At 43.3% G+C, this 25,370-nt stretch overlaps 1 protein-coding gene across 9 annotated transcripts in view; it reads right to left on the bottom strand.

The window, feature by feature from the left end:
- LTBP1 (latent transforming growth factor beta binding protein 1) overlaps nucleotides 1-25,370 on the bottom strand; it is a 328,168-nt gene that overhangs the window by 19,034 nt on the left and 283,764 nt on the right. For all 9 annotated transcript variants that reach the window (XM_075924972.2, XM_075924973.2, XM_075924974.2 and 6 more), the window contains 3 exons: nucleotides 20,504-20,632; nucleotides 18,955-19,095; nucleotides 13,640-13,805 (listed from right to left, as the gene is read on the bottom strand). In XM_075924972.2, the coding sequence (XP_075781087.2) occupies nucleotides 13,640-13,805; nucleotides 18,955-19,095; nucleotides 20,504-20,632 (436 nt within the window). The remainder of the gene's footprint in view (nucleotides 1-13,639; nucleotides 13,806-18,954; nucleotides 19,096-20,503; nucleotides 20,633-25,370) is intronic.

Genomic DNA, 25,370 nt, shown 5'->3' with positions numbered 1-25,370 from the left:
TTTTCACCACTGGACTAGCCAAAATAGTCCAAGAAAACCCAGGACACAAAAAATTACAGGCTAATTTTTAAAGATATGGATTTATTTTATAATCATTGGACAGATGACTAACTCTTATTCAAGACATCCCAATATTATCTCTTACGTCTGTCATCTCTAAGGTCAGATACAAGGAAATTATAAAAAAAAAGAAAAAGAAAATGAAATCACTGAATGATCATTCTGTGATCTACCCATTTGAAAATGTTCTGATGATAATTCTTCCTGAACCCTTAGATCCTGCTTATCATGTTACAAATTTTCAGGGTGCTACAACGATAGATATTTTCATACTGCTTCAGTAGTAAGTCTGGCCAACACAATGTATAAGCTATTCGTCAAAAAAACAACTCCAAGTACCCTAGTCAGGACTCGAACCTATGACCGTCTGGCCAAGAAGTGTGAAAGCTCTTTCCTGAGCCAATGATATCATTTTAAGCGCTGTAGACTGAAGACATGTTAAATGATTCATTCATTCAATTCACTCAGCTCTAAGTTTTCATTTGTAAATGTTCCCTAAGTTGTGAAAGGCACCTAGGTTTGGGTTTCTATCTATAATTATCCTTACATGATAAAAACAAGACGCTTATTTTCACATTCTTTCTTCATAAGGAGAAATACAATAGTGTCAAAAATCAGTTCCACTTGGGATCAAAACATGGCTCATTGTTTCAAATGACGACAAAAATCCTCCCTGTTCCTTCAGTGCATATCAAGATACATGTAATTGAACTGTATTCACTTAACACGTTCAACTGGAAAGAATTAGTTTTCAAGGAAATGAAGAGTCATCACTTATGACTAATAAAACGAGCTCATGCTTTCTTGTGAAGAGACACCAACAGTGATAGATAAGAGGATGGGAAGAAAGGCATAGAGAAGAATTTGTCTAATCCAAAATGAAGATACCTGGGCTCTGAAGTGCTCTTGAATAGAACCTCAGGCAACTCCTGTTCTGACTTACAGAAAACTAACACAAGTTTGGCTGACCCACAAATATGTGAAGTACTACTGATGGTTTAAAGGACTATTTGAGACGGTCTGCTAGTAAGCTTCTCACTCCTGACAGAGGAGAGGCAGTCCAGGAGGAGGGAAAGAACTGTCCTCCTCCCTGCCCTGTCTGTTCAACTCTTACGTGGTAACTGTATTGCATGTGAAAACCTGCACTTGCTGGTCCTTGATTGGAGGACGAAAGCTTTGGAAAGCCAGCTTTATGGAGCTTAGCAAAGAGAGTCTTTAAAAACATGAAATGGGGGCTAAATCTTCATTCGCACCTGTTAGAGAACTGTGGAAGCTAATTTAAAGATAATTTCTCATTTGACCTTTTTCCACACACAGCAGTCACACTATTTCAAGACTCCAAAATAACAAAGGAGGAAAGGAAGTTTCCTAGACAATAGTGTCTGGCAGAGAGAGAGAGGAAGTGGGAACTGTTATCAGTGCAAGCTTTTTTCATAAGCGACTACTCCCTCAATTCATGGGAGCTCAGAGCTCCAGGTCCCCTGCCACCTGGAGCTGCAGAGGTGCTGCCTGTGGTGGCTGGGAGCTGCTTGGCTTGGGAGCTGTGATGTCCTCCTGCTGGGGCTGAGAACAGCAGAGTACCTCCACTGCTCACAGTAGCTCAGAGGCAGGACTTCAGGCAGCAGAGGTACCCCACAGCTCCTGACTATGGGGGGATCCTGAAGCTCCCAGCTGCTGTAGGCTGAAGTCACAGGTCTCTGCAATTCTTGGATTCCGTCACCTCCATGAAAAATCGTAGGGAATAATTAAATGACTTCTTGGATATTTATAAAAATCAGGTACTTGGCACATTAAAGGTAAAATCAACTACAATCATTCCATGTAGCCAAACAGCACTCAAAGGTTCTAAGTAGAATCAACAAAACATGCTTCCAGTTCACGAAGAATTATTCATGCCTGTTTCCTGTTTTAAACTAACACACAAACTGAACTCAAAATCATGACTACAGAAAATAAACATTACTTCTCCCTTCACTATCGATCTTCAGTTATCATTTTACTTTATCAATGTACATACTGCTTGTTTTCCTGGTTCTCTCTCTCTTCTGTGGATCAACTCTAACAGGGAGGCTCTCCCAGACACTGTATAACCTGTGACTAAGCCAGCCTTGATTACAAGATGAGCCCCACCTGAAAGGAATCAGGTGATTCAAATATAAAAGGCAGCAGGGAAACTACATGGGAGGATGTCTCCTGCTCAGAGAAAACCACAGAGCAGAGCTATAGGGAAAAAGGGTGCCCTGAGGTGGTCCTTGTGGAAGGGACATCTCTTTAGGGAAGAGGGGCTGTGTCCAGTTTACAAAAAAACACAGACCCCCCCCAAGAAGGGCTGTGATTAAGCAAGATTCTGTGGAGTTTTGTTCAAGGAGCACCGAAGAAAGGGAAAACGGGTGAGGCACTACAGCGGCACCCTTAGCCCCGAGGGGGGGGGGGCAATTAAAGGGCTACACCCACTGGCTCCAAGTCTGCACTAGTACTGTCTGGGCAAATGGAAACCTTGGATTTATGTTGCCACTTAATGTAGAGCTACCATTTCCCCACATTTTATTCTTATTGGTTCTTAGCTGCTGGTTTAGCTATCCTAGCTCTTCCCCCCCCCCCAAAAAAAAACCCTGTCCAAATGCATGAAGGTCCTGATCCTCAAACACCCTCGCATATGCTTAATTTCAATGGGACTACATACATACTGAAACTGAATCACATGAATAGTTTTCTGACTTAGGGCCTCACTTGGCTAATGCTCCTCTGTGTCCCTTCAGATATGTGCTCCACCACCTTCCTGATGAAAGAATCAATCCCTGCTTGCTCCTCAGCCTGGATCCTCTGCATGGAATTGCAATCAAGTGCCGCAGACTAGGCTTCTGGTCACTTTTCTGCTAGATTGGCAGTTGATACTTTTCAGTTATTTACCACAGGACTGCAGAAATTAGAGACTGAAAAGTGTATTACATCATTTCATCTGGCCCTCTGCCAGTGCAGGACTCTTCTCTACAGTATGCGTATGAAGGCTTTTCCCAGTTTTATTTTAACTGTATTAAACCCACACTTCTTTTAGCCATTTGAGACATAGCAGGTTTAGTAACTGATCACTGGGTGAATGTCATGCTTTTGAGGGTGTGTGTAAAAAATCAGGCATTAAGAATGGCAATATCCAAAAGCAAGTGGGGGAGCACTTTAATCAGCCCGGGCACACAGTTTTGGATGTGCCATTTTCAGAAAGAAAAACTTCTAAACAATTCCTTCCCACATCTTACATACAATACTCCTATCACCAGATCCCAGAATGACACTTGCCTTTTTCACAGCAGCATCACACTAATGACTTGTATTCAATTTGTGATCCACTATTACCTTTTCAGCAGTATCACCATCTAGCCAGTTATTCCCCATTTTGTATTTGTGCATTTGACTTTCCCTTCCTAAATGCAGCACTTTTCACTTGTCTGCACTGAATTTCTTCTTCTTGGCTTCAGACCAATTCCTCAATTTATCAAGATCATTTTGAATTCTAATGCTATCTTCCAAAGTGCATGCAAACCCTCCCTGTCCAGAGTCAGCTACAAATTTTATAAGCACGCTCTCCACTCCATTATCTAAGTCATGAATAAAAATATTGTAAACCACTGGACCCAGGAGAGATGCCTATTGGCCCAGATTCAATATGTCCTCCAAATTTGACAGAGAACCACTGAATGCAGTCTTTCAACCAGCTGTGCAACCACCTCATAGTAACTTCATTTAGACCACATTTCCTTAGTTTGCTTAGGAGAATTTCACGTGAGAAAGTGTTAAAGGCCTTACTTAAATACAAATATATCACATCTACTGTGTCTTCACAGGCACTGGCTTTCAACTTTTCCTGGGAGTGCTCCACTCCTTATCCCAAAGCCCAATCCCCTCCACTCTGTGTCCTCCTCCCCATTGCCAAACAACTGATCAGCATTGGGTAGGAGGTGTGTGGGGGGGGGGGGGGGAGGGGGAGATGGGAGGAGAGGGCTGACTAGCTGGATCCAGCAAACTGCTGATCAGCAAGTGGCTGGTGGGAGCTGAGCACCCACTATTTTTTTCCCATGGAGTCAATACCCATGTCCTCCCTATCCACTAAGCTTGTTGTTATGTCAAAGGAGGAAATGAGGTTGGCTTGACATGATTTGTTATTGATAAATTCATGATGGCTAGAACATATCACCTCATTTTCATCTAATTAAAAGGCGTCTCTTGTTTCACAGATTAAAACTCTGCTGCTCTAACAGATGTGTGTCCAGACCACTGGTCCCAGAAAGAGGACTGTGTGTAAACTGAGCTTTTCCCCATACCCATTTAGCTTCTAGTCACATTGATTAAAAAGAATTTTCTGTTCTTATACAAAACATTTTTTCATATTGTCCACTTCTGACGTAATAAGACAAACACATTCATTTTCAACTATCAATGTCAGCTAGCTAATGCTCCAAAAATGTCAATAATATTAGGCAATATTCCCTGGGAGCATGCATTTCCCTAATCCATAGCAATAAATCCATTTCCTCCCCTGATAGACTTCCTTATCTACCTTAAATGTCCATGACTCATTCTTCTGTTGGACTAATTATTTAAACAATTCCTTTAGTAACACTTCATTATCATGTCGATTCTGCAGGCAGCCTAGTATACGATATAATTGCTTTATCTGTACATATGCAAAAAGACACAGGCTACACCATCTGCCACAGAGGGACAGAAATTTTAAAATTAAAAAACAACAGTAACTCTGTTGAATGCCGAAGAAGTTACTCACCTTGCTGTCTTGTGTTGTTTTCATTTCTTGGCTGCACACATGGTACAGGTACTCCGATTCCTATTCTACCGGAAATCCTATAGTGGATTCCAAAATAGCAGGGAGGAAGGGAGGGTACTGGAGCACCCACAGGGACATACATCTCAAAGAACCATTGTTAATACACAAGGTGAGTAACTTCTTCTCCTTTGAGTGGTGTTCCTGTAGGTGCTCCACTTAGGTGACTATTGAGTAGTACTGCTGCTTGCGGTGGTAGGCTTTGGAGTTATTGCTGAGAGGAGGCAAGGACCCTTTCGGCTAAGGAAGTGGTGGGTATTGGCCCTTGCTGCAGTGCATAATTTTTTGCGAAGGTATAATGTGAGGACCACGTGGCTGCCATGCAGATACCAGCAAGGGATATGTTACACAGAAAAGCAGTCGATGTGGCCATCGCACAGGTGGAGTGTGTGGTGACCGTCTGAGGTGGGTCCTTATTCCGAAGTTGGTAGGAGGTATGCATGCAGTTCACAATCCATTTGGAGACACGTTGTGTGGAGACAGCTGGTTCCCTTGTGGGGACCAGACATAGATATAAAAAAGTCTGCTTGATGTTCTAAATTCCTTGGGCTCATCAATGTAGAACGTAAGGGCTTGTCTTGTGTCCAAAATGTGTATCGTCACTTCCTTGGGGGAACCAGGAGGTTTTGAATAATAAGTGGGGAAATAGATGGGTTCATTGATATGGAAATCAGATATAACTTTGGGCAGGAATTATGGATGAGGCCTGAAAATAACCTTATCCTTGGTAAAAATGGTATATGGTGGGTCATCCATAAGAGCTGCAATTTCACCCACCCTCCTTGCGGACGTGATTGCAACTATAAAGGTCACTTTCATCACCAGATGTTGGGAAGAAGCAGTCGCTAAGGGGTCCTGTCAGTGTGCCAAGCACTAGGTTTAAATCCCAAGGGATTTAAGTTTGGGCTTGTCTTCTGTAAACCCACCAGGAGAACCCATTGGATGCAGCTGATGGAGAGACCTGCATCACTGAGGTCCATCAGCTATTCAAGCTGGTAGGTATTGGGGTAGTATTTGGTTGTAATTGGTGTTAGTTGGACCATTCCTGAAAGCACTTCCATTTATTTTGGTAGGTGTACTTTGAGGAGAGCGTCGGCTATTGAGGAGCATCTGCTTCTCTCTCTCAGAACAGATAAGTTCTTCATTTTGATACCACGGAGAAGCCATGTGGTAAGCTTGAATGCCCACAGGTTTGGGTGATGAGTTTTTCCTTGATGCTGGATCAGCAGGCGGGGATTGATGGAGAGGGGGACTGGTCTGGCAAGTGAAAGGTGGTGGAGGTAAGGAAGCCGTAGTTGCCTTGGCCAGTAAGGAGCTATCAAGATGGCCATTACATGGTCGGCACAAATTTTGTTGATCACCCTGGAGAGCAGGGTAGTCAGTGGAAATGCATAGAGGAGGGGGGCAGTCCATGGTATGGTGAAGGCATCGCCCACTGAGTGCTTGCCCCGGACTGCTCTATATAAAAAATGGTGGCACTTGTGATTGGATGTCGTCACAAGTAAGTCTAGGATAGGTAATCCCCATTGCTGAAAATAGGCAGGATGGTCTTGAGACTCAACTCTCACTCATGCTGTTTGGACAAGTATCTGCTCAGCTTGTCTGCCATGGTGTTCTGCTGACCCGGTACGTACATCGCTGTTGGTGTGATGTTGTTCTTCATGCACCAGTTTCCCACAGTGGGTACCCCAGCCTTTTAAGGATACATCTGTTCTGATTACCCTTGAGGGGATTGTGTGGGGAAGTCCACCATTTCAAGGAGGCCAGAACTAATGCGGAAAATGTGAGATGTTTGGCGAAGCTGTGTCGATTGGGAATGTAAACAGATGCCAGTCATGTCTGTAGGCAGCGCATATGTAATCTTTAAAACATGAACCCTAAATACTCAAGAAACAAAAGGCCAATAAAAATCCAACATGTTTTATTTTAAAAATATCTTATGATTTGTAGACCACTCTCATAACTTTGTGTAGGCGTTCCTTGTGATTTTTGGGTTGGCAATACTTCTCTTTGATTGGTGAATTTAGAGAGGTCTCTCCCTTCAGTTTCCCTTTCCACCCTCCTTTTTTGCCACAGGTCATCAGAGAATCATAGAGACAATGGAGAGTAGGGTGAGTGCATGACTATGGTTAATGACTGGTCAGGGTGACTAACTATTATCAGCCAGTGATCTGAATGAGCGATCTATTGCCATCTGTTAATCAACTGTAGGAAAAGACTTCACGAGCAGACCTTATTTATATAGACATACCTACTTTGCCACAGAGATCAGTAGACACACTTGCTTTGTCAAGGTGCTCAGTTTTGGCTCTTTGGGGTTGAAATTCACTTAAGACTTGGAGCTGGGAGAATGAAATGTTGTAATCATATTACAACATTTCATATTGTATAATTAAAAGGTAAAAGACCTGAACTTAATATGACCTGGCTTAGGGTCTACCATAACTTGAACACTAAGCAGAGGATAGTGAGTCACATCTAACAGAAAGTCACAAAAGATGGAAACAGGTTTTATTTCTGGTGGTGTAGAGTCTATTTGGGAGTCCTCAATTATATCTGACACTTTACTTCCAAAGTTTAAAGGCAGAGCTGACTAGAATCAATTGAGAGTCCTTGTCTTGTCTGAGTGATCACTTGAGCAAAAATCATTGATAAAATCTTGTGTAGACTGACCTTGGACTCAACATGCAGGCAATATGTGTTGAAGGGCAGTGCAAAGGAGGCAATGGTGGTGAGGTACCATATTACTTAGTGAAATCAGTGGTGCTGAAATCACTAAGGACTGGAATTTGACCACAGAACTGACACTTTCTTAACAAAGACTCCATTTTTGCTATTTAAAAAGTAAATCAATGTAACAGAAAACTGCAACACTCTCTGGTAACTTTATAAAAATCAAACTTTAAACTTTATTGAAAAGATTGGATAGTTTGCAATTGAAAATATTTGACCTACACTTAAGGCAACTGATTTAATCTTGTGTAAAACTTTGCATTATAAAGGATGGCATTTTTTTTTTAAAATGTTCAACTATATTGATGTACATTTTGATCAGATCTACTTCTGATGTGATATTTGTGTGTGTTTGTGGTTTGTTGTGTGGGTGCTTTTTTTTTTTCCCCCTCAACAAAAAATCCTGTGTGTGTGTGTGTGTGCGCGCCTGCCAAAACTGTTCGAACTGGACCCTGCACTTCCTAAAGCCAGCCCTCATAAGGCATACCATGAAAGTGGTAGCTGTCATGTGATCCAGGATCTGAAGGCATGAGCAAGCAGTTGTAAAAGGAGCATGGAGGACACCGCTGATAAGGTCGCATAGAGTTTGGAAGCAATGTGGGGGAAGATAGGCCCTGGCTATCACGGCATCCAGGGATGTCCCAATAAACTCCATTTTCTGGGTGGGCTCCAGAGTGGATTTTTGAATGTTTATGAGTAGGCCTAAATGAAAGAAAATGTCTTTGGTCATGTTTGCCATGATTATCTTTTGTTGGCGTAAAGTACTTTTGAGTAAATAATCATCAGAGGTAGCAGAATATGATGATGCCCTGTCTTCTCAGGAATGCAGTCACGATGGCCAGACTATTTTCTATTATGGAAAACAGAATCATAGAGCTGGAAGAGACCTCAGGAAGTCATCAAGTCCAGCCCCCTTCCCCTTGGCAGGACCAATCCCGACTAAATCAACACAGCCAGGGCTTTAAGCCAAGACTTAAAAATCTCTAGGGATGGAGATTCCACCACTTCCCGTGGTGCAGTGGAAAGTCCGAAGGGGAGGATACTGGTAGTGGTTGTGGCCTACCGTAAATCTGAGAAACTTACTGTGTGCAGGGTGGATTGTTATGTGAAAATATGCATCTTGAAGGTTGATGTCTGAGAACTGTTCTCCCTCATCCAGTGCAGCTACAATGGTTCCTAGTCACCATCCTGAATTTGTGGTTGCGTACAAACCTGTTGAGTTTCCTGAGATCTAAAATGGCCTCCAATCCGCCCCCCCATCTTTTTGGCAGTGAGGAAATAGATGGAATAAGCTATTTGAGTTTACAAGCAAAAGACAGTAGTCAAATTGATTTAAAAATCCTTAAAAGTAACATTTTTGTATTATACCCTAGATCAGGGGTGTCCAAACTTTTTTCAAAGAGGGCCAGATTTGATGAAGTGAACATGCGTGAGGGCCGACCATTTTGCCTTACATTCTTTGAACCATTAAAATTAAATGCAAATTAACTATTTTATGCAAAGTTTATTGCAAACGGCATACTTTTCATTTCGTCACATGGATGACCAATCTAAACAGGTGTTAAATCACTCTGCCTTTCATATCTGAAGGCCAGATGAAAAAAAAAATCCAGGAAGCTGAAATATATGTCAGGAACATTGTAAAGTATATTACATATTATTGGTAATAAAGATTGTCTGTCAACTTTTAAGTTCAAAAAATATGAACAGGAACATAACACCAAGTATACATGTTGTGTCCAAATATATTTATAACTGATTTAGACCAACTGACTTTAACTGAGATTTTACAATGTATTCATCTCAATACATATGGATTCGCTGGGGGCCATAAAAGATAGATATTGCCAAATTACCTGGGGGGCCGTATTAAACCGGAACACGGGCCGCAATTGGCCCGCGGGCCGGACTTTGGACATGCCTGCCCTAGATAAATAGTATTCATAGGAAAAAATCCATTTTACATTCTACATTACAAATTATAAATTAGAGTTAAATCAACTGTGAACGTTTCTTTTGAAGCTCTAATCTGAAATCATTTTCAGCCCAATTTTTAAATACAAAATATATATAAATACAGTTTTGCTTTGCAGTTAAACATATATACAGAGTCTAATTTCAAGACCTTTATTTGCTCCTTTAAAAAGTTATTGTTAAAAGTTGAAAGTTTAGACATGGTTAATCCATAACATGGACTGAATTAAGGCATGTTTTATATGCTATTCTAAGACATGTGCAATGTCTACTTATGAGAATTTCTACAGGGAATTTATAATCTCTTTAATAATGCATCTAAGATACAGAGATATACACGATGTACCATAAAGAATCTGGTATATCAGGTTCCGTGGAATTTGGGAGTAACCATCTCTATTAAACCCAAGTGGAGTAGTTTTTGTACCTCTGCTTGTAGAAGGGGCTCCTGAGAGGTGTCCCTGAAGAGATGGGAAGGGGGGTTGGGTACAGGGCATAGAAGGGGATTGTATAGCCTGTTCTGATGATATCAAGGACCCATTGGTCCATAATGATAAGGTCCAAATGGTGGTAAAAGGGCCTTAGGTGGTGGTGAAAGATGTGAGTAGTGTGTACTGGTTTCATGGGATGGTTGCTCCAGACCTTTGACCACACCTTCAAATTTGCTGTTTAGCTGTGGCTGGTTGATTGGCAGACGACTGGTTGTGCTGCACCCTTCTCCTGTTTGACCATTATTTAGATCTGTGGTCATCTGGCTTTTGCTGTTGTCTCTGGTATGAGGTATTTCTTGGTCTCTGGTACGGAGTGTACCCGGGTCTCTTATTAGGTGGTGTACACATCCCTAAAGCGCAGAGCATTGTATGGCAGTCCTTCACTGAATGGAGGACTTCATCCACTTTGTCAGCAAAAAGTTTGTTTCTGTCAAACGGGAGGTCCTCCTCCTTTGTCTGCAGGTCCTGCAAGATGCCAGATGATTGAAGCCATGACGTGTGACACATGACTATTGCTGTTGCAGTAGCCCTAGCTGCCATACCTGCTACATCCATTGGCACTGTTTGTACGATTGACCTCCTATTTTGCTATGGAAGGTCATTTAAGAGCTCTTGGAGTCTAGTGTAATTCGCATGATCGTAGTTCACAACTAGGGCAGTGTAGTACAATATATGGGTATGTCTATATTTGCCCCCTAGTTCGGACTAGGAAGGCAAATGAAGCATACTGAAGTTGCTAATGCTGGTAGCCCGAATTAACTCGCCGCGTGTAGATGCAGTAGTCCGATCCTTGCATGAGCAGTAACAGGTAATTCGAGGGAAGGGTTTTAGAGCAGACTACCGCGTCTACACACGGCGAGTTAATTCGGGCTACCGGCATTTTAAAATGGCGACCGGCCGCGAATATGCTAATCAAGCATGGGATATTTAAATCCCGCACTTCATTAGCAACTTCGGTATCCTTCATTTGACACCCTAGTCCGAACTAGGAGGCAAGTGTACCCTATGGAATTTCAGGGTGACAGAGGAGCACACTTTCCTACCAAAAATGTCCAGATGGTTATGTTCCTTTTCTTGGGTGTAGATTTAAATTGTGGCTGCCTTGATTGATGATGAACTGAGTCCACAACCAATGAGTTAGGCTGGGGGTGAGAGAAGAGAAAATCTTTGGACTCCCCTTGTCCTGGACAAAATATTTTGTATCCACCCTGTGATAAGTGGGAGGAATGGATGCCAATGTTTGCCATGTTGCCTCTGATGGTCCCATAATGGCCTCATCAATGGCCTCATCAACTGGAGGACGTGGCAGGTTGTAGGATTTTCAATAGCTTGTGTTGTTTTTCTTGTACCTCCTGCAGTGCAACATCCTGGGACTGTGCCACCTATTTGAATAGGTCCTGAAATTGCTTTAGATTGTCTGCAGTGGGAAAGGAAGAGGGGGGGAAACAGCTACATCTGGAGATGAAGAAGACTGAGGAACCGGAGACTGACTGAATCTGAATGAGGCAAGTCATCATCCTCATCCACAGGCTCAGTTTGAGTGCTTGCAGAAAGTGAGCATGGAGGGTGGGACAGGGAAGGTTGTGTGGTGGTGGCTGGAAAATGCGTTATTGTACATACTTGGTCACCACTGTTGACTCACATGAACGATGATGGCGTGAGGAGTGGGTGCGATATTGGTTCCAGGGCTTCCAAGGTGGTCATTGGGGTTGGAACTGTTGTGGTGGATACGGCCCAGGATGATTAAACCATGGATACTGTGGAGGATGGTGTATTGGCTAGTTTCTAGTAGAATGCCATGATGCTATTGAACCAGTTGGAGAGGAATGCGGGGAGGAGAACCTATTCCCATGATCGATGCCTGGAGAGAGTGTAGGTGAGAAAGAAATATTCTCAGAAGAGCATCGGTGCAGACTGGATTCCACAATTATAGGAGAGTGAAGAGGTGAATTCACGCTCGGCACTGGTGTTGTTGGTGCCAACAGCTGTGGTGTTTAGTGCTGCCTATGTGTATTCTTCTGGGAAGCCATCTTCGACTCCAGTGCCGATGTATGTTTAGGTGCCGGCTGACAGCAGAAATCTGAGGGTTATGTCTGTGCTGGGGTATCCACTGGCACTGGCGGTAGTGGCATATCAGCTTTGGTCTCTGCCAGGCGAGAAGCAATGCCAGATGGTATGGAAGAGATGGATTTCCTCTTTGGCTCGGACTCTGCCCTTTTTGTAGGTGCCATTCTCAGCTCTTCTGCAATGTTGGAGGTAGACGGTGCTGGTGAATGCGCGGCATGGGACACTGAAGGCAGAGACCATGCCAAAGAGGCCTGGGACTTGTGGGAGTCCCCTGTAGGGGATGAGTTAGCCTTCTTGTGCAGAGCTGGCAGTTTAGAGGGTTCACTGAGTTTGGACTCCGGTGGCTGAAGAGATTGCTCCCATAAGAGGTTTTTAAGCCTCATCTCCCAATCCTTTCTCACTCTCGCGGTTATGTTTTGATAGTGTAGATATTTCTGTGCTACATGGCCCTCGCCCATATTACGCAGCAAGCATGCCCGTCAGATACAGGTATTGAGTCTCTGCATGAGTCATGCTTCTTAAAACCAGGGGAACGCGTCATGATTAGAAAAAAAAATTGGGGTCCAAGAACTTAGATGAGAAGAAGAAAAACAGGAGCGAAGTTTTTTTTTTTCCACTTCAGAAAAAACGAACTAGGACTAGGTAATACTAAGAACTACCGAAAACACTACCGAGGATGGTAGAAAAGGAACTGAGGGGGACTTGCATGCAGCCAACAGACGAAAATGTCACGAGACGGTGACTGCGCATGCACTGCACGGGAAGGCACGACTAGGCAAAAATCTCCAATCTCCAGTGCGAGGACACACCGAAACCATGAGTAGAGCACCCACAAGGTCACCACTCAAAGGAGAACTCTTCTTTCACAAAAATCATTAACTGAAAAACAAAGCACTCATAGGCTAACAGATGGAACTTGCCAAATGTATGGATGAAAAACAAATTTTACTTGGGTATTTAATGGGCAGTACAGTATAAACAATGCTTGTTCTTTAGTCTATTAAACCTTAATCTTAGTCCTGATCATAAGTAGTACATTTCTTTTTAAATATTAACTATATGTTTTAGCACATAACAGAAAATAAGCCTACTCTGAATTCTTCTTGGCAATGCTACTGAGCAAAATATATCAGGCCAACATTTTCTGAAATGGTCTCTATTTTAAGCATGCCAATAACAACAACAACAACAAAGAGTAAAGCCTGAGTTTCAGAAGTGCTAATGTCCCACAATTGTAACTGAAATTAATTGTAGATGCTCAACACCTCTGGAAGGCAGGCCCTACTGGTTTTAAAACTGGAGCACCAAAAATTATAGATAATTTTGAAAACCAGGACATTGCTTATTTCCATTTAGTAACACTGGTTTATGGACAACCAATTTCCTTTTTCTTTTTTATGCTATTAATTTACATATTGAGAATACAGGCAAGAGATGAAAATGACCACATATAACTGAAATTTACATTTTCTTACCTGAGTCCTTCATGGGACATAGTGCACATTGCATGCCCCAGGCCTCGCCATATAAGCAGCAGCACTCAGTGTACGTAGTCTGCTTTCCAACCAGAGGCCGGCTACAAACAAAATCCTCACTCAGATGCTGCCAGCAAAGATCCTGGTAGACTTCAGTTTCTTCAGTTTGTTCTGAAGGACAAGTCAGTATTACATCACTACCACAACGCTCTTATTATATCAAAGACATTGGTAAAATACAGTTTTACCTAAACAGAAGTTACAAGAATAATCTAAAATGATTGCTTTACGAAACCAAAGCTGGATGGATTTATTAATGAGTTCAAATCTTTAACTTTCAAGTTATGACCAAGATTTAAAAAAAAAGAGAGAGATTAATGACATGGAGTGGCTCAAATGTTGAGAGTACAACTTGAGAAATCTGAAAGGATCCTGGTACTCAGAAAACTTTTGAGCCCCTTTCTCTCTGAAAACCAGGCTTTTTAAAAAATTCTGAAGTTAGGCACCCAAAAATGGGTCTCACTGAGTTATTAACTACTTCTGAAATTCTTCCCCAAAGGAGTGCGATTTTCCCAAGTGCTCAATATTGGTTTAATTTTGCTCCAGCTGGAATCAATGGATCATCCACTGACTTCTGTGGGAGCAGAGCTAGATCAACACTTAGTGCTTTGGAAATCCAATCCGAAGAGGGGAGAAAATACATTAACGAGGATTTCCTTACACTGGGTAAAGACTGTAGCAGTAAGATATTTTAAGATGCATGCCTGTCTAATAGAGGTAGGAGGAATATTTTTGATAAACTATTTTTGTCATAACATGCTATTTTGTCAACGCTGGAATGTTTTGTGGAGACATGGCGGATTCAATTTTTGACAAGAAGGTTTCTGAGTTCCAAGGCTCTCTGATCACTGACATTTTCTTTTTGTGAAAATATTCAGATGGTGCCATTTTGTTCCAATGCAAAATGAAAACAAAATTTGAAACCTTGAAAGTTGTCATGGAATTATCATCTGGTAAGCATTAGTAACTGCATTTGTTATATGGTGTAATAACAGAACTTCAAATAAACACACTACATGTGAAATCACAGGACTGAACCCAACTCACAAGGAAAATATGTGGTATTCTGAAAGCATGAAGTTTACCAAAGTTCAGGTAAGACACCTTTCGTAACGGGTGTTCTTCAAGATGTGTTGCTCATGTCCATTCCAATTTAGGTGTGAGCATGCCACATGCACAGTTGCCAGGAAGATTTTCCCTAGCTGGATACCATAGGTCGGCAGGGGAGACCTCTAGAGTGGTGCCACTATGGCTAGTGATATAGCACCCTTCCAACCATCCTTTCCCTCAGTTCCTTCTTGTTGGAAGTGACTCAAACAGAGGGGAGGTGGGATGGTTTTTGAATGGACATGAGCAACACATCTCGAAGAACACCAGTTACGAAAGGTAACCATCTTTTCTTCTTCGAGTGATTGTGCATGCACATTCCAATTTAGGTGTTTCCTAAGCAGCTATCCGGCGGAGAGGTCAGAGATCACCAGTCTGCTGTCTGCAACACTGCCTTTCCAAATGCAGCATCCTCCTTAGCCTGATGTTGAATGACATAGTGGGATGTAAGTGTGTGCACTGAGGACCATGTGGCTGCTCGACAAATGTCTTGGACAGGGACGTGTCAGAAAGGCTGTTGACGAGGCCTGCACATGAGTCAAATGGGCAGACAGCTAAAGAGCTCGAACGGAAGAACCATTAACTTTGACAAAACCAGGTTTCAATCCCATTCGGGTACTGGGTCCCTCACATGAGGGTACAGTCTATCCAAGCCCTTAAGGAATCAGCTCACCAAGCAATCCACAAACAACAAATAGCTTCCCCCAACCCAGGGTGGAACGCCAATGTTGTGGCCAGGTGCAGCTTAACTGACGAGGAGTTTCAACCCCACAAGGTACTCCAAAATAAACTGAACCGAATACTGCAATGGCCTTCTGTAAGGCCCACCAGGCAAACCTCTCACTTGGAAGCATACGTAGCCTGCGTGGAAGGCTTCCTATTACCTAACATCACCATCTTGACTCCCTCTGAGCATTGCTGCTCTAGTGTGCTTACCCATGGAGCCTATACGTTGTTAGGTGTAAAGCCTGAAGGCTAGGGTGCAGCAATGTGCCACAGTTCTGGGATAAATAGTTTGGGAACAAGAGGAGGGGAATCAGGGGCACTACAGAGGACTGATGGACCCTTGTGTACCAATGTTGCCTGGGCCAGCTGGTGCTATCAAAATTAGTCTTCAGCATCCTTGCGGACCTTGGTCAGCACCTTTGGAAATAAGGGGAAGGAGGGAAATACATACAGGAGGCCTTCCCCTCAGTGAATCTGGAAGGTGTCATCCAAGGAATCCTTGCTACTGCCTAGGTAGGAACAGAAGGCCCGGCACTTCCTGTTCCCCCTTGCAGCAAAGAGGTCCAGATGGGGACAACGCCACATCTGGAAAAGGCCCTGTGCAACCTCCCACTTGAGGAATCACTTGTGTATTTGAAACGATTTGCAGAGGTTGTCCACTAGCGAGTTCTGAGACCCATCAGGTTTGAGGCCAGTATATTCATTCGATTGCACATGCGCAATTCCAACAGCAACATCAATTCTTTGCACAGGGGAATAGAGTGAGCACCATCCTGTCTGTTGATATAAGACAGTGTTGTCTGTGTGAACCGAGACACAACTCCCCCTTATTTTGCCCAAAAAGGCCAGACTGGCCAACCGGACAGTCCTGAGTCCCTTTACATTGATGTGCATCACACAGTCTGCTTGAGAACAGACACTCAGAGTCTTGAGTCCACCCAGATGTGTGCCCCATCCCAAGTCCAAGGCGTCTTTAGCCAAAGTCAGGGTGGGCTGAGGGGTGTGAACGGGACCCTTTGGTACACCTAAATAGGATCCAGACAACAACAAAGAACCTCCATCATCGACGGTGGGACACTTAACACCTAGTGCAGATGGTGGCGAGACAGCTGGCCAACCACATTTCTAGGGAAGCAGAGTCCAAGTCTGGTGAAGGGGATGACGTGGGCGCAGGAAGCCATGTGCCTCAACTGCTGAAGGCAAGTCCTAGCTGTCGCAACATGCTCTCAAAACGGGGCTGGGGGGAAGGATTCTCTGGCTACCAGGGAGTCCAAGTGTGCCCCTACAAACTCTTATGATTTGTGTGGGCAACAGGGTCGACTTCTGAAGGTTCAGCAATAGACCCATCCGGCTGAACGTGGCCATGACAAGCTCCACATAAGCCCTGACCACCGCTTCGGAGGGCCCCTTGACCAACCAGTCGTCCAGGTAGGGAAGGATCTGAACCCCTCTGTGACACAGAAATGCTGCCACTGCTGCCATGCACTTTGTAAAGGCAGCACCTGGAACTGATAGTGGGAAGCTCCCACCGTGAAACGAAGGAAGCTTCTGTGTACTGGAACTATGGCCACATGAAAGTTTGCATTCTTAAGACTGAGGACAGCGTAGCAGTCTCCTTGATCCAGTGAAGGGATAACTGAAGCCAAAGACACCATACGGAATTTTAGTTTCGGTCCAAAATGGGATGCAGGCCATCCTTGGTTTTCAGGATAAGGAAATAATGGGAGTAAAACCCCATGCCCCTAAACTGTAGAGGGACCTCCTCTACTGCTCCTATTGCAAGAAATGTCTGCACCTCCTGATGCAGGAGCTGTTCGCGAGAGGGGTCCCTGATACATTGTCTGTACTACTTGAAGTCAGGGAATTGAGGCATGCCCCAGCCCCCAAGCGAGGAAAACAAAAACTGAGCCCCCATGGCAAACTTAACAACCACTTAACACTTTAGAAAAACTAACTACAAGAGCAACTAGGGAAAGTATGCTTGCCCTAAGCGAGAGATCCTAGCTCCAACAACTGTCACTGACGGTAAGAAGGAACTGAGGGAGGGGACGGTTGGCAGGGTGCTATGTACCTAGCCATACTGGTGCCACTCTAGGGGTATCCCCTGCCAACCTACGGTATCCAGCTAAGGAAAATTTTCCCAGCAACTGTTCACACGGCGCACCCACATCTAAACTGGAATGCACATGAGCAATCACTCGAAGAACCACCATCTTTTACAGCTCATAAAGCCAGAGGCTTCAGATAATAGAATTAAAGTTCCATTGTGCTTTTAAGATACAGTGAATTTCCTCTTTGAGCTCCAGAGAGCTGAAAGGAACAAGAAAGGTGCAATTACAATATACTCGATACACAACCAACTTCTGCATGCTGGTGGCAAGGAATGCAAATGTAATGGAGCCCTGTTTTCTCCACCTCTACATTAGAGAGGCTAATATCAACAGTGTTAAAAGGCTGGAGCAATCTGAACTTCCTGACTGCAAAGATTCTTCTTCGGCTAGTCCTAGTGCATGCTCTGTTTGGAGACCCTTGTGTCCTCTCTCCTCTTTGCACATTCATGCAGGAGCCCAACACAGCCTTCTCCATACTTTAGTTAAAGTTAAAACAAGGCGGTGTGGTTGAGTTTTAGGTAATGGTTTATTAGAGGCTTATTGTACGATCCACACACCAACCACTCGGTCTATAGCGAATGATGCAGATGTTTAATTAGTCTATGCTAGTACCTCAATTTAACCATCAGGATGTTTCCATAATACTTAATTGGCTGCATTCAACAGACACTTAAATTAATTGCTCTTCACACCATTATTAATTAAATACGTTTAACATTTTAAAAAAAGGGTATGATGCAGATAAAGCTGTAGAATTCCATAGTTACAACACTGACAGTAATCAGTGTTGCCAACTCTTTAGATTTTATCATAAGTGCTGGGACATACCCTATTTAATTAATCAGAGGCACTGACATAATTTACTATTTACTCCTGTATCTTTCCTTTATTGTAAAATGACCATCTCTGTTTTGTCTTAATTGAGTCTTAGCCAGCTAGCCCTCATCCATATCCCAATATCAGTAAGGAGCTGGGAAGGTTGGTGTCACTTCACCTTTGAGGCTGGAAGAGACAGAGATACAGAGCTGGGTGTCATCATGTATTAAAATTACTCCAAACCAAGTTTATTCATTAGCAGTTCCAATGGTCCCATATATACTTTAGGATTGCAAGGAACCCTGTGGAATCGCATGAAAATGTTCTCAACGTAGATACAAAACTACCCAAGACTACCATCTGAGATGTCCTCTGGATGGATCAGAGCGACCATGTCTACCATTGCTAAGGTCTGCAGCCATATTTACAACACCTCATGGTCAACAGTGTCAGTTGTTGATCCTGTACAGGAACAGTATAATGCATATAATGGAGCATACCATTCGAATCTGCTGGTCTGATACATCGCTTTTCTGTAGAATCCAGAACCATTGGGTGGGTACAGAAACAGTTGTAGGACCCTTCAGTGTTGATGCATTGGCCATCCACACAGCTGTTTGGATCCTGACATTCATCTGTATCTTTAAAATGGAAGAAACGTACCAAGAAAAATCAACACCAGTGATGATGCCATGTGTAAATTAATGTTTGCAATTTCTTAAAATAAAGACAGATTTCACCGAGTGCCAGCTTTTAATTAGCTCAAATACAAATTTTACAGCATGAAAAATTCTGCCTGTACCTATGCCCAGGGGGTGGAATAGGAGTCAGGTAGCATCTTCACCCTCCTCGGAGCACCCTGATGGGAGAAATGCAGGATGCTACCTACTGCACTTAAAACCTGAGCAGCATTATAAGTAAAATATGTGGTGGTGCTTCAGAGGCCCATGTGGGCATGTCTAGAGCACCCTTTCTACTACTTACACCCTTACACTACTTTCTGTGTATGCTAGTTGCACCCAGGGCTGATTCCTGAGACAGTGCATCCATGCTGACCTTTTATTTGGTAGCTGTAAGGACCATTAATGAACACCATGATTAAAGGACCCTCTGCAGCGAGAAAGGGACCTTCCTTTCTGGACACCCATCTATTTCTCCAAAGCTTGGCAGAGAGAGGGAAAGCAAGAATTTAGACCAATGAAAACAGCAAGCTGTTTTTCTTAAATGATATTAAATCAGAAAAGAAAATATCTTTGTAGAGGATAGTCTTAGAAACCCCAGGTGAAAGGATCTCTTATTGTGGTTTCAAATATTACTTCCTTTCATTGTTATTCGTGGTTTTCTGCTTAAACAGCAAAAGTCAGGGCCATGCATATGAATAACTTTCAATCCAATGGCAAGCATAAAGGTGTAAAAGATTCTGCAGGCTAAAAGGAGCATGCTTATATTACATCAATGACCTGAATTGTAATTCCACATTGCATATTAACTCTTTGTGGAGACATCTGTACTTCAAAAAAAGCCACTGTGTTAATTCAATTTATTGTATTAAAAATGGCATACTTACCACAATTAAAATGGGATAAAACATGCAGACATTCAGTTCCTGATTTGTGTACAAAGAGCAAAAAGCTAGGTTGTATACAGTCGACTGAAGCAGCATTATTTGGGGAAAGAGAGAATAGCTTTCTGTCACCTTGTGCATCCCATGGAAATAACACTGAGATTTGTAGTTCCTGTTCTCTGGGGAGCACAGTGCTGCTGTTGATAAGGAAACCTCTGGGAGCAATTTGCTGAAAAGGGAGGTTTGTAGGCAGAGTCATGGTTCTATCTTCCACCTCCATTTGTCCTTCAAGAGAGCTGGCCAGCCATGCAGGAGGGAGAAAGGGGGAGCACGCTGCACTCCTTGAAGAAATGCTACAGGACTACAGGAAGCTCTGAACTTTCCTTACCACGAGCTCCGGATAAATACCACATTCCAGCCTTGCATTTTTACTGCATGACTCTGCTTATCATGTCCATCTGCATACCAGAGTTTAAAAAACTTACCAAAGCACTGGAGTTTAACAGGATCATAGTATGTGCCTTGTTTGCAGTAACACTCATAACCTGGCTGTGTGTTCAGACAGAAGCCATTTTTACAGATTTCTTGTCCGAAGAGCAGGCATTCATCTGCGTCTGTAGAGAATACAAAGTTACAGCCCTTCGTTCATGTAAGGGACTACAGAGCAAGTCCCACTTACTCTTCAGTTCAGACTGTCACTCTAACTCAGGGGTTGGAAACCTTTACCACGTAGTCCATCAGGGTAAACTGCTGGTGGGTCACGAGACATTTTGTTTACATTGACCATCTGGAAGCACAGCCCTCCACAGCTTCCAGTGGCCATAGTTCACCATTCTAGGCCAATGAGAGCCAGGGGAAATGGCAGCCAGCATGTCCCTGCAGCTCACACTGCTTCCTGCAGCTCCCATTAGCAGAGAACGGTGAACCACAGTCACTGAGATCTACAGGAGGCTGTGCCTACGGACAGTCAATGCAAAGAAAATGTTTCATGGCCCACCAGTGGGATACCCTGATTGGACATGGGCTGAAGGTTGCCGACCCCTGCTCTTGATGTTGGGAGCCCAGCGGGGGCTAATTGCCACCAAGAGCAAATGATTTGAGAGTGGAGGCAGAGAGCTGCGGAAGCCTTGGTTCTGCCTCCCTATTTGGGGACCAGAGTATCTTAGCTGAAAGCACCGGGGAAAGTAGTTATTCCACGAAAAGGGTGAAGTAGCTTCCTTCCTTCCCAGAGCAAGTAGGTAACGGGGGGGAATTGTGACTTTGAACAACCATTTATGCTCTGGTCTGATTCTGGCATATTGCGGCTATGCATCAGATCTTACTCAGGGCAGACTGGACAGTGATAAGGTGGATAATAAGATCCAATATTACTGAATTTACATATGGCTCAATTCTGTCACCCTTATTCATGATGAGCAGTTCTTTATTCTATAGGTAGCGACTCCCAAATTAATGGACTGTGCCACATGTGCAAGGGTGCTAAAACTGAGCTTGTAAGCTTCTAAAGAAGTTTTTAGATTTACTCTGCCAATTGAAATTAGTGGGAGGCACAAGTGGAAGCAATGTTGTAGATGTTTCACACGCTGGACTGTGAACCAATCCAATTTCCAAAGTCACACAAAACATTGTATATACAAAGCAAGTAACAACAGCTCTTGTCGAATCCAGAATACAGCGGGGCAACCCTATATATCTTGATGCAAACTGCGGCTAAGGAAGAAAAAGTTAACTAATCAGCACAAAATTACACTTCTGACAGAGATAAAAAACCCTAGGCTAGAGCAGGGAAAACAGATGACAAATTTATTAAGCAGGGCAGAGGAGCCATAGCTCAAATACCCTGAAATATATTCAGGCATAAAAAACATTTCCCCGCAGTCCAGGCTATGTGAACTTGACAGCACAGTTGCAGTTTGCACCTCCTGTATTTGTGCTTCACAACAGTCCTTAGGTTCAAGCAGAATAGACCAGCAGAGATAAATGTGTCTTCTACATATTATTTGTTCTACTGGACTGAACTTCCTCTTCTGTGACCATCTCAGCTCAGCTATTATCATAGCATAGAACACTACAGCTGGAAAGAACCTTGAGAGGTCATCAAGTCCAGTCCCCTGCACCCCTGGCAGGACCAAGCACCATCCAGACCATCCCTGACTGGTATTTGTCTAATCTGCTCCTAAAAATTTCCAGTGATGAAGAGTCCATAACTTAAGGTAATTTATTCCACAGACAATTTATTGTCTATGTATATGTAAATCTGTCATCGTGGTCATGTCTCCTCCATCAGTGGAGGATTTCACTCTTTGATTAGAGTTTCTGTGATGTAAGCAGTGGTTTTTTGTTAAACAAACAAACAAACCCCAAAACGGTACTGGTACTCCAGGGGAAAAGGTGCTGAAAAGTTGTTGAGCTCTGACTGGAGGTGCTGGTACTGCATACCGGGCAGTACCATCACAAAAAAAGCACTGGATATAAGTGAACAGCAGCAGAGCTTGCTGGATGGGTTGTCCTAATATTGTTAATAGATATGACCTGGGACCCAGTTCTATGGCCCAGTTCTATTTGTGATTGTTATGTACCACCTACAGGTGTACAGTATGCATCTTTACCTGCATTTGGCTAGGATGATATGTTTCTCCTTCCAGCATGGTCTGCTTTGCCCATCACATTTCCACCATGGGTGAGCAACATCTTTTTCTACTTCCATCATTCTATTACCACTGTATGATTTGACCAAACACTTCACCCTGACCATGCTCCTTATAATTGCAATTTTGGTCCCTACACATTTGCTGACTGAGCCCCTCCCCCATCTATTTTCCTCCACTGTCTAAATCAGGCCTGGGAAAACCATTTTCGGTGGGCTTAATACGGTCTGCCAAGCCACTGGATCTGGCCCACGGACGCAGCAGGGAGCCACAGGCAGACTCCCCTGCTTGTCCCGCCCCTGTATGCCACTCAGAAAAGTGGCAGCTGGGCTGTTTGTGTTCCACAAACTGTGAACAGGAGGGAGGAGGAGAGTGGTGCTTCATGCGCTGCTCCTAGCACAATCCCATTGACTGGTTTCTGGCCAATGGGAGCTGCCTGTTTGAAGAAGCACTACTCCCCCATCCCCTCAGCTTCTTCTTCACAGAGCACATGGCCCCTGCAGCCTGTGCAGGGGTGGGGCAGGCTTCTCCCTGAGAAAAGTGCTGGGCTGCTGCCTGGGAGCCTCCTAAGTAAGGCTCCCAGCCACAGCCTACCTTTGGCACCCTAGCCCCTCCCTTCTTCCCAGACCGCCTACCCCAAATAACCCAAACCCTCTACCCCCTCCTGAGCCCATACTCACAGACCTATACCCCAGATCACAATCCCCTCCTGCCCTAGGTCACAACCCAAACTCCTGCACTCCAGTCCCCTGCCCTAGGTCACAACCCAAACTCCTGCATCCCAATCCTGTGCGTCAGGTCACAATTGCCTCCTTCACCCAAACTCCCTCACAAGTCCTCTTGCACCCGGAATCCCTTGCCCCAGGGGACAGCCTCCATGTGCTGTATCCAGCCCACCAAGCCAGTTGATGCAGCCTGCGGCTGCCCTGATGCTCCCCCACCCCCAGGCCAGTCGATACATGAGGATGGGGGATCATGTGAAGTTTCCTCCCTCTGCCAGGAGCGAGCAGCACCAGAGGGAACCACCAGCTGTTCAAAACAGCTGGTGGTTATGTCTAGGTGCTAGGGGGCAAGGGGCAAAGACTTCATATACTCTCCCCACCCCCAGGACAATCAGGGTCTGTGGGTGGGGGAGCACAGGGAAGTCTCCTGGGCCCGCCCCTTCCACCCAAGGGCCCGCCCCTTCCAGGGCAGCCCACAACACTTCAGAAATTTGGGAAGTGCCCCCCCCTTCAAAAATTATTGCCCACCCCTGGTCTAAATGATCTAAAATCCTGAAGTTACTTTCTGCAGTGGTCAGAATTTATTTTGTTGGTTCTGCACTTATTTAGGAGACTTCAACAGAGATTTTCTACACACAGATATAATTATTACGATTCCTACATACAGTTATAAGACATTTATCACTACTATATCAGAGGCATTTGATACAATTTAGCCTAGAGAGATCTTTTCCCAGAAGCAGGCAGTATGTAGTAGTACATCTCGATAGTCAAACTATACTCTACATTTAACCATAAAATGAAGCACATTCTTAATGTTAAGAATCAACAATATCTAAAATGAATTTGTGCTCTTAATAAGGTTTCACTGAAATATATAAACCATGCTAACACCCACCTATTTTTCTACAGTTTTATCAAGCTCTTTTTTTTTTCTTTTGTTACTTTTGGACTTTGTTTCCTTTTTCCATTACTTGTTCTTTTAGTTTACTGAATATTTATTGTATTACTTTGTTTAAACGAGGCTGGTGTTAGAAATACAATGAAGAATGAAAGGTACACTGTATATTCAATAAACTGGGCCAAATTCTGAACTCGATTAGCCTACTGTTAAACCACTGGCTTCATCAGTGTCACTCTAAATTTACACAAGGGTACCAGAAAAATTTAGCAGAGAACTTATTTTTCCATCTGCTAAACAGTTCTAAAGATGAATTGTTAAAATACTTACTTTTCCAGAAGAGCTAAAAGGGCTATAAAAATATTTTTACAGCCACTTTTCTGGCCACTAAGAAATTTTAAACATTAAATATTTTTTTAAGTTTGATCGTTTAGCAACAAGATCACTTCAGTGATTAATTAAAAAATTCACATAGCTGAGTGACTGTCCATCTTTTCTTATGGAAAATGAATATGTGATTTAGGAGAAAAGTGGGAGAGCTAGGGATTTGGGAAGAGGAACATACATTTGTTTTTGCAATGAATTCCAAATTAAAAATTGTATGGGTTACTCCTACAAATTGAAGCATGCAAAGCAAAATAAATACATTATATGTTAACAGGAGAGAGAAATGCCTCACTTTACAGAATCATTTGTTCAGTTGCAGATCCACTGTCTTCACAGTAAATCTGCCATTTATAAGGATATTGCCAAAACTTATACAATGCAAAAACTTGTTAACAGGTGAGAGTTTTCCTGGAAAACATATCTAGTGATAAAATATTTTAATTTCCACATTTTAATACTTTTAGCAGTAAAAGCTATTATCAACTGCAAGGCAGTGCAACCAAAGCAAAGCAGCTTTTTATCTCAGATGTATATAGAGATATATATCAAGGGTTCCAATTTTTTGTTGCAAAGAACAAATAAGCATAGCAAAGACACAAATTACACTGGATGACTGCTTCATCCAAACAGAACTTTACTCAAGCTAGATTTCACAGTTCTGTACAGTCCGCTGTAGATCCACTAGATTTTTTGC

This window comes from Pelodiscus sinensis, chromosome 3 (assembly GCF_052426305.1).
Source record: "Pelodiscus sinensis isolate ZL-2025 chromosome 3, ASM5242630v1, whole genome shotgun sequence".
Taxonomy (NCBI): domain Eukaryota; kingdom Metazoa; phylum Chordata; order Testudines; family Trionychidae; genus Pelodiscus; species Pelodiscus sinensis.
Note: the sequence above shows the minus strand (reverse complement) of the source record. Positions and strands in the feature narration are given on the sequence as shown.